This window comes from Otolemur garnettii, unplaced genomic scaffold (assembly GCF_000181295.1).
Source record: "Otolemur garnettii isolate 467f Iridium unplaced genomic scaffold, OtoGar3 scaffold00019, whole genome shotgun sequence".
Classification (NCBI taxonomy): Eukaryota; Metazoa; Chordata; class Mammalia; order Primates; family Galagidae; genus Otolemur; species Otolemur garnettii.
Genome location: NW_003852414.1, coordinates 18,918,857 through 18,927,380, shown reverse-complemented (window position 1 = coordinate 18,927,380; position 8,524 = coordinate 18,918,857). Strand labels below are relative to the sequence as shown.

The 8,524-nt window shown below is 49.6% G+C and overlaps 2 protein-coding genes across 4 annotated transcripts in view; both read right to left on the bottom strand.

The window, feature by feature from the left end:
- The window catches only part of UCMA (upper zone of growth plate and cartilage matrix associated), a 9,962-nt gene extending 6,530 nt beyond the window's left edge, over positions 1 to 3,432 (bottom strand). Inside the window, exons 1-3 of one of the 3 annotated variants that reach the window (XM_003786883.2) lie at positions 3,369 to 3,426; positions 2,935 to 3,000; positions 2,723 to 2,818 (exon numbers count right to left, since the gene is read on the bottom strand). In XM_003786883.2, coding sequence (XP_003786931.1) covers positions 2,723 to 2,818; positions 2,935 to 3,000; positions 3,369 to 3,426 — 220 coding nt within the window. Of the gene's footprint in view, positions 1 to 2,722; positions 2,819 to 2,934; positions 3,001 to 3,368 lie in introns of all 3 variants that reach the window. The other 2 variants (XM_023511472.1, XM_012803309.1) reach the window with 2 other exon arrangements.
- Positions 3,433 to 7,185: 3,753 nt separating this feature from the next.
- Positions 7,186 to 8,524, bottom strand: part of PHYH (phytanoyl-CoA 2-hydroxylase) — a 19,025-nt gene continuing 17,686 nt past the window's right edge. The window contains exon 7 of the mRNA XM_023511340.1: positions 7,186 to 7,509. Within this exon, the coding sequence (XP_023367108.1) occupies positions 7,456 to 7,509 (54 nt within the window). The 3' untranslated portion in view covers positions 7,186 to 7,455. The remainder of the gene's footprint in view (positions 7,510 to 8,524) is intronic.

Below are 8,524 nucleotides of genomic sequence, written 5' to 3'. Positions count from 1 at the left end.
ACTCCTGGGCTCAAGCGAGTCTCCTGCCTCAGCCTCCCAAGTAGCTGGGACTACAGGCACCCACCACAACGCCTGGCCATTTTTTTGGTTGCAGCCATCATTGTTGCTTGGTGGGCCCGGGCTGGGGACTCGAACCCACCACCTTAGGTATATGTGGCTGGCGCCTTAGCCACTTGAGCCACAGGCGCTGAGCCGGTGTTTCTTCTAAATGTGCTTCACCTGGAAAATTCCTTGAAGGTGGTGGGTGTCTGGGGCAGCAAGAACCAGGCCCTCAGAGCACCTCCCATTCTCACAGAGGGGCGCTCCTTACATCAAAGGTGGGGAGAAGGAGGACCTGCTGTTGCCTCCACCTGCTCCACCAAGGGGAAGTGGAGGGGGGTGGAGGAAGCAGAGAAACTGAGGACAGTCCCCTTCCCCACTCCACACTACAGAGGTGCTGGGAGAGACACAAACATCTTTCTTTGCAGATGGTAATATTAGAAACCACCTCAATGCCTTCCTGCAAGTAAGGAGCTTACATTAAAAAGGGAATCACAGAACCTCCATAGCTGATCCCCTCCCTACACTGACCACCTACTAGAATTGACCTAATTTTCATAGACCAGACATACACCACATGCACAGTTGAGCAGTTTTTTACAATCTCCTGGGGGGGGGGGCGGTCAACTTACAGAGTTTCTACTGTATATAAGTACTAGTTATTTCTGTTATATTTCTATCAGTTCATCTTACTCAGATTGAAAATCGGTTTATCTATGCATGGGGCTTACCGCAGATTCCCGAGGTAAGTCTCGTGTTTCTTTCCAGAATTCTACTGCTTCCTACATACTCGCAGGAAACTTTAGTCTGTGGAAGGGGTTGGTTGGCCAATCCATCTTTGTGCCCAGTCCTCGCATAGATTTCTCAGGAGGGGATTCAGGCTCAGAGAGCTGCAGTAACTAAATGGGGGCCACACAGCCTGGGACCAAAGCCAGTAGCACCAGGCTCCATCCCCACTGATGGCCCAGAACACATTTGCACAGCGGCCTCCCCTGGAGACCCACCTAGGGCCCATTGTCACTACAGGTACCAGATTGCTGATGTGAGAGGTATGGGGGGGGCTCAGGATTTAGGAAACTAGTGCTTAACGAGGCAGTATCAATTCTTTAAAGAGTATTTCCCATCCCTTATGTACACAGGACAAGAAACAATCTTCTCACGTTGCCTAGGGAAGTGCCACAAATTGGACCTTCAGTGTAGCAATGAATAAGAAGAATTTAACTCTTGGGACAAGACGGAATTTTTATGCTATGCATCATTCTTTGTGTTGTATACATCACGTCTCAGGAAGATGCATTCATCAGATTCTCTTTTCACCCTACAGTAACCCGTACTTTCAGCCCAGAAGGATAAAGATGTCAGATGCCTGTCTGCTAGTTCCAAATTCAAGTTTATTGAAGTATCACCTGCTCTTTACCGAACCTGAGAAAATCACTGGGCACTGCTCTCCTGCCCCTCTTCAGGGGTGGCCGGGTGACAGCAGGTGCATCCACGTGCAATCCTGGCCCTTCACCAGGCTGCTCTGGGCCTCCCGGGACTGCTTACCACCCTGAGCTGCCATCAAGGTGAGGGACCTCAGGCTTAATCAGGCACCTCCTTGTTTGGAGTCAGCTTAAAAGGTTGGAAGATATTGGCCTGTCCTAAAAACCCTTTCTTGTCCCCATGCCCAAAAGTCTGCCAGAAAGTCATTTGTCTGATTTCCATCAAGAGCAACCCAACCTCCATCCCCTTTTCTCTGTGCTTCTTGACAGTGGCCAACTTTTATATCCCACGTTGCATGAGGCCTGGAGATTCTCCTGGTTTATTTATACTTCTCTAATTTTTTTTTAAAAAAGAATCTGATCTAAAAACATTTCCAGCTCTGTTCTTCCCCATCATTTGAAAACAGTCCTGTTATTTTCCCTGAGCAAGTCCCTTCGCAGCGGCACGTGCTGAGGGATACAAAGGGCTCATTCATGCTCACGCACTGCACGGGGAAGCAGCAAGCTACAGGCTCTGTCGGGACAGTCTGAGCTCGGCGTCTTGGAAGGGTCGGGTGGGGGTAAGAATACTCATGTGCCTTCAAGTGTTAGAAGGTCAAGGGTGTGAGTAGCCTGCATAGGGGGCCCAGGGCCACAGTGGGCTGTGCAGAGGACAAGCTCACCCCAACATGGGGAGCGAAGGCTAGAAACTGCCCGCTGAACTCGGCTCTTCTGGGGCTTATAAATAAGGAAATTAGAGTTGGGGGCACTTAGTAGGAAAGCTGTCCTTGCACCCATGCTTCTCAGCTCCCAGACTCCCGGTGCTTTCCCCATGTGCACTGCTGATGTTCCTGCATGGAAGGCACCGGCACCCCGTGCTAGCACTCAGGCTGAAGTGAGTGTTCCCTCTGGACTAAAACGTCTATCTTCCCCCTTGTAATTCCCACTGTCTAAAACCAAGATGCATCTTAGCTCCGTTGGGTGCATTGGATGGGATGCTGTCTCTTTTCATTCCTTATCCCAACAACGCATTCAATCCAACGTGTGACCTACAATCAGGGGAACGTGGTGTCATTTCTAATCCAGAGCTGCAGTCATTTTTGAAACTGAGGGCCCAGGGTGAACCTCTAGTCCCCCGCTGCGTCCTGCCACCACCGCTGGCTGTGGAAGAGAGAAGGGACAGGGGTGCCGACAGAAGGCGCCTGCCCTGCTGACGTCCTTACCATTGACCTCGTCTCGGGATTTGGGGGACCGCTTGCCACGCTTCTTGAGGAAATTCGAGGCATCGGATTCCTGCATGAAAATCTTCTGTTTCACACCTGAAACCCGAGAGAGGCAGAGAGGCTGGTCACATCCAAGAGGGAGCTGCTAGGGCTTCTGGAACACTGGCCACACCTGCTGTCCCTCCCAGAGAGCCCCCCACCCCCACACTCACCAGCCTGGGGCTCCTCTCCTGCCGCCTGCCTGGTGCCCACTGATGCACCAGTCCCCTCCCGGAGCACTGTGGAACAAAGTGCCGAGTGAGGCTGCAGCCTTGAGACCCAGCCTCCCCGTTGGGCCTCTGGGGTCCCTTCCACACTTAGTGGCCTGCCAGGCCCTGCTTTGGGCCCTCGGTATCTCAAATACCACCTGCAGAACTGATTTCCCCTGGAACCCACCCAGAACGCTGGTTTGGGGTTTTTCCTATTTTTTTCTTCCTTGCTATTTTTTTTTTTTTTGGTATTATATTGTATCTTGCACACACACACACACACATCCCAAACGTGGCCATCTCAACAATGAGCATGCCCACCTGAGTAGTCTCACCTGTGGAAGGTAAGTCTCCCTTACTGAATAACCCACACCATCCGCCCCATACCCCCCGCTCACCAGTCAGAAGCACCACGGCTGACAGGCAGGACAGGAGCAAGATCTGTCTCCAAGTCATCTTTGCAGAAGTCCAGGCACCAGAGGACAGATGGGATAGACAATTTTCCAGCAGTGGCTCCTCACTTCTGAGCCAGGGAGCAAGGGAGGGAAGAGAGAGGCAGGAGCTGGGAGGGTGGGAGGGTCCTGGCTGTGCTTTCTATTGGCAGCTCCTGGCTGGAGCACTGGAGATGTTTTTGGCGCCTGGCAAACCTCTCCAGAGGCAGAGCTTGTAGTTGGGGCTCCTGACTGAGATGGTTTTGCAGTGGCCTTTCCAATTCCCGCGCCCAAGGAGCTGCGGTTACTCATGTGGAGCTGCAGGGTCAGGATTGTGGAGACCAAGGGGCCTGCATCAAAGTCCTCCCTGCTCCTGCCCAGGGGAGGCAAGGCAAGGCCTCAAGGCTGCAGCATGGCTGGAGCGAGAGGAAGAACTTGTCACTGGGGCTCTTGACTCAAATGTCAGTTAAGGAGGGACCCTAATGACTGGATACCCATCAGGGTGACACTCACATGGATGTGGGGGCCATGTGGATAGTGACCAGGCAACCCCTTTCTTTGATGCATTGAGCCCAGCTGAAGCTCACCTCACCACCCAGCAAAACACAGATCCCTTTAAAGAAGTGGTCCCAACATTTTTGGCACCAGGGACCAGTTTCATGGAAGACAACTTTTCCATGGATGGCCTGGGGGGGTGGGAGGGACATAGGAGGCAGGGCTCAGGCAATGATGCTGTGTGGGCCCAGTTCCTAGCAGGCCACGGACTAGTACCAACAGGTGGCCTGGGGGTTGGGGACCACAGCTTTAAAGGATATCAAGGGAGAGAGTGTGCCAGCCTCCCACGGTACAGGGGAGGAGGGCAAAGCTCCTGTAAAGTACCACAGCCGATCCACGTCTCTGGAATGAAGCCCATTGTGGCCCACGGAGGGGAGGAGCTGGGCTCCCAGAACCAGGAAGGCTGAGCTGATCACAGCCCCCGGGGCTATCTAACTGCAGTAGCTTTGAAAGTGTGCTCCTGGCCAGCATCCTGTGTTGTGAGCCACCCATCAGCGCTTTGCTACCAGCCAACGAGCTGCCCTTTGGGCATTGTTTAGAATTCTGCCACTAGTGACCATCACTAGACCTAGAACACCTGCTTGGCACCAGACGCCTATGCTCGTCACCCGTCCTGCTTCCTCACCCTTCCACCCCTCTGTTGGATACATATGGCCACCATCCAAGCAAAATGCTTTTTAAAGGCCTGTAATTGTAGCACTATGGGAGGCCAAGGTAGGTGGGGCAATCCTCTTGCCTCAGCCTCCCAAGTAGCTGGGACTACAAGCGCCTGCCACAATGCCCAGCCAGCTTACACCTTCTTAAATGCCCTCTACCCTCACTGCTCCCATTGCTCCTGCCTTTCTGAGATCTTGTCTCTCTACTGGACCATGGAAATAGATTTCTCACCTTCTGTGTCACTAGGGGTAGGGGTGGCCTTCCTGAACGACCCTCAGGTCACTTCCCTGCATAAGACCATTCAACGGTTCGTGATTGTGTCATCTTGGCAATGTGTAGACCATGCTCAGAGCAGGCCAGGCACCATCCCAAGGACTCCAGGTGCATAAACTCTAATCCTCACCTCCCTCTAAGTGACAGAGCGGGAGATCAGTCACAGAGATTAAATGACTGGCCAGAACCATGCAGCTGGTTAAGTCCAGACCTGGGACTGAACCCAGGTAGCCTGGCCCTGGGGCCAGGGCTCATCAGTGGAAGAATATTGGGTTGTTTCCATCTTTCGGCCATTGTGAATAACACTGCCCTGCAGATTTGTCTACATGTTTTCATGTGGATGTACCTTTTGTTCCTATGGGGTAAATGCCTAGGAGTAGCATTCCTAGGGCCGGTGGTAACCCCATGTCTCACGTTTTGAGAATCCTCACATTACATTATGAATGTTCATTGATTCATGTGCCTCCCTCAGCGCTGTGAGGTCTTTCTGAGGGGCAGTTTCCACCTTGTTCATACCTGATGCTACACTGGCACAAATTAGATGCTTTATAAATGTTTGTTGAATTCATCAGTGAAAGTACTCTGACATGAAGGCATCAAAAGAAAACATTTATGAACCATTTCAGTGGGCCATTCGTAAGAAAGTCCTATCCAGGGAGCTGAAATTTCTAAGTTTATGTGTCATTGGGTTTGAGGTCTTTCTCAAGCAGCAGGAATGAATTTGGGGGTGCATTTACAGAGGACTACCTTAGATTACTAAAATGACCTTAATGTCCTCATCCCCCAGCTTGGCCAAACTTATAGCCTGACTCAAGGCCCAATCATCTGGTTCTTAGAGCATTCACTTTAGAAACTTGAAATTGTAAATCCTTTCTCTGCTCCTTTGAAAACTTCTCCCAGCTTTACAACCCAAGAGATGTCTTTCCTAAGGAACTGAGAACTTTTTGACCCATGAACATCTCAGGATACGGCACCCCCTCTGTGGAAATGTAGCAGCCTAAGTTTGGGGGGCACCTTGCTGAGTTGTGAAGGCCAGTTAGCTGACTCCCTCAGCTGCAGCTCTTTAAACTTCTCCAACTCTTAGGGATGTGGGCATCAGTATTTGTTACAAACATTCCGTGTAATTATAACCAGCAGCTAACACACACATGCAGCCGTCATTGTTGTTTGGCGGGTCCGGGCTGGGGATTTGAACCCGCCACCTTAGGTGTACGTGGCTGGCGCCTTAGCCGGTTGAGCTATAGACGCCAAGCCTAACACAAATTTTTGAAAGGAGTCTCCTTGCTGCCCTCAGGTGGTCTAAGAAGGATGGTACTATTTTGAAATAAATCTCTACAGTGCACACTCACTCCAGATCTGGGGATAGGAATCTAAAAATGTCCCTGTACTCTGAAGGAGATAGATTGCACTCATATAAATGCTTAATATTTTTTTTTTTTTTTTTTTTGAGACAGAGCCTCAAGCTGTCCCCCTGGGTAGAGTGCCATGGCATTACAGCTCACAGCAACCTCCTACTCCTGGGCTCAAGCGAGTCTCCTGTCTCCGCCTCCCAAGTAGCTGGGACCACAGGCGCCCGCCACAACGCCCGGCTATTCTTTGGTTGCAGCCGTCATTGTTGTTTGGCGGGTCCGGGCTGGGGATTTGAACCCGCCACCTTAGGTGTACGTGGCTGGCGCCTTAGCCGGTTGAGCTATAGGCGCCGAGCCAATGCTTAATATTTTTAAGTGAAGTTACCCTGGTCTTTGTTCATTACGAATGGAGGAAAGGATTGGAAAGACCCAGTTGGCTTGTTCCTGGGCAGAGGGGGTGGGTTGAAGAACCTTTGTTAGAGCATGAATATTGGGTGGCATCTGTGGCTCAGTGAGTAGGGGGCCAGCCTCATATACTGAGAGTGGTGGGTTCAAACCCAGCCCCTGTCAAACTGCATCAAAAAATAGCTTGGTGTTGTGGAGGGTGCCTGTAGTCCCAGTTACTTAGGAGGCTGAGTCCAGGGAATCGCCTAAGCCCAAGAGCTGGAGGTTGCTGTGAGCGGTGACTTCACAGCACTCTACCAAGGGTGACAGAGTAAGACTCTGTGTCTAAAAAAAAGAAAAAAGGAAAAAAAAAGAAAAAAGAGCATGAATATCCAACCTTATTTGGAGGCCATGATGTCCTTCTTATGTCCACCATTATTCTAGATTTGAAAACGTTGTGGGTTTACCAAGAGAGGGTACAAAACTCAACACATCCCGAATTTCCAAGCATTCATTCTTGCTCCGGTAAAGAGCTTACTGAAAGAAACCGATCCAACATCCTTAAATCACATGCCAATCATCTTTATTAGTTGCAACCCTAAATTAGTTTTCTTTAAAACAGTAATGTTTCCTTTTTGCTGTTTTATTTCCATGAAAGCAAGACCATTCCGCTGCAAAATTAACTACTTGGTGCAATTAAGTAGCCGACAGGTGTTGTTTGAGATTTTGTTAACAAACGGATAGAAAAGATGACGTCGTCCCACCCAGGAGACATGTTTCTTTGACAGCCTGTTTCATTTTGGTTTTCTTTACAAGAATCACAGCAAAGGACCCTTTCAAAGGTTGGTTCTTTCTCCTTGCACGAGTCGAGCCCGAAACTTCCAAACATCCTGGAAATAATGCCACAGAGTAGGAGTTATGAAACATGTCAATTTGCCTTCAGTTTCACCATGAAGCAAAAGTAGATTGTCAGCCTCTCCTTTTTTTTTTGTAGAGGCAGAGTCTCACTTTGTCACCTTCAGTAGAGTGCTGTAGTATCACAGCTCACAGCAACCTCCAACTCCTGGGCTTAGGCGATTCTCTTGCCTCAGCTCCCGAGTAGCTGGGACTACAGGCGCCCACCAAGCTACTTTTTGTTGCTCTTTGGCTGGGACCGGTTTAGAACTCACCACCCTTGGTATATGGGGCCGGTGCCCTACCTACTGAACCACAGGCACTACCCATTAGTTACATATATTGATTAGTAAATAAAACATGCCCTGAGACTCCAATTAATCTACTTAACCAACATGTAAAATAGTGGTAACTAAACTAAAGAGATTACATCAGAATTGTGAAAATGGTGTTATGGGTTACTTGTTTTTTTTCCTTTTCTCTTAATAAACCAATTTAGATATTCTCTTTTTTTTTTTTTTTTTTTTGAGACAGAGTCTCCTTCTGTCACCCTGGGCAGAGTGCTGTGTTGTCATCATAGCCCGCAGAACCTCCGTCTCTTGGGCTCAAGCAATCCTCTTGCCTAGCTGGGACTATAGGTACCTGCCACAACACCTGGGTAGGTTTTTAGTAGAGACAGGGTGTCCCTCTTGCTCAGGGCCTCAAGTCCCTAAGTTCAGCTGATCCACCCACCTTGGCCTCCCAAAGTGCTAGGATTATAGCTGTGAGCCACTGTGCCTGGTCATTTTTGTTTAAATATTTTTGAGCAAACAATAAGGAATGGTAGAAAGAATACTTTTCAAATTAGACCTGATTCAGTCATTTGTGTAACTCAGGCAATTCTGGGATTCATTTACTTTCTCACAAAGAGCACAGAGCTCCACTGACTGTGCTCCACTGAGTTTTAGTGAAAACAGTAGGAAGAGGGCTATGAAAGTGATTTTGTGGCTCGGCGCCTATAGCTCAACCGGC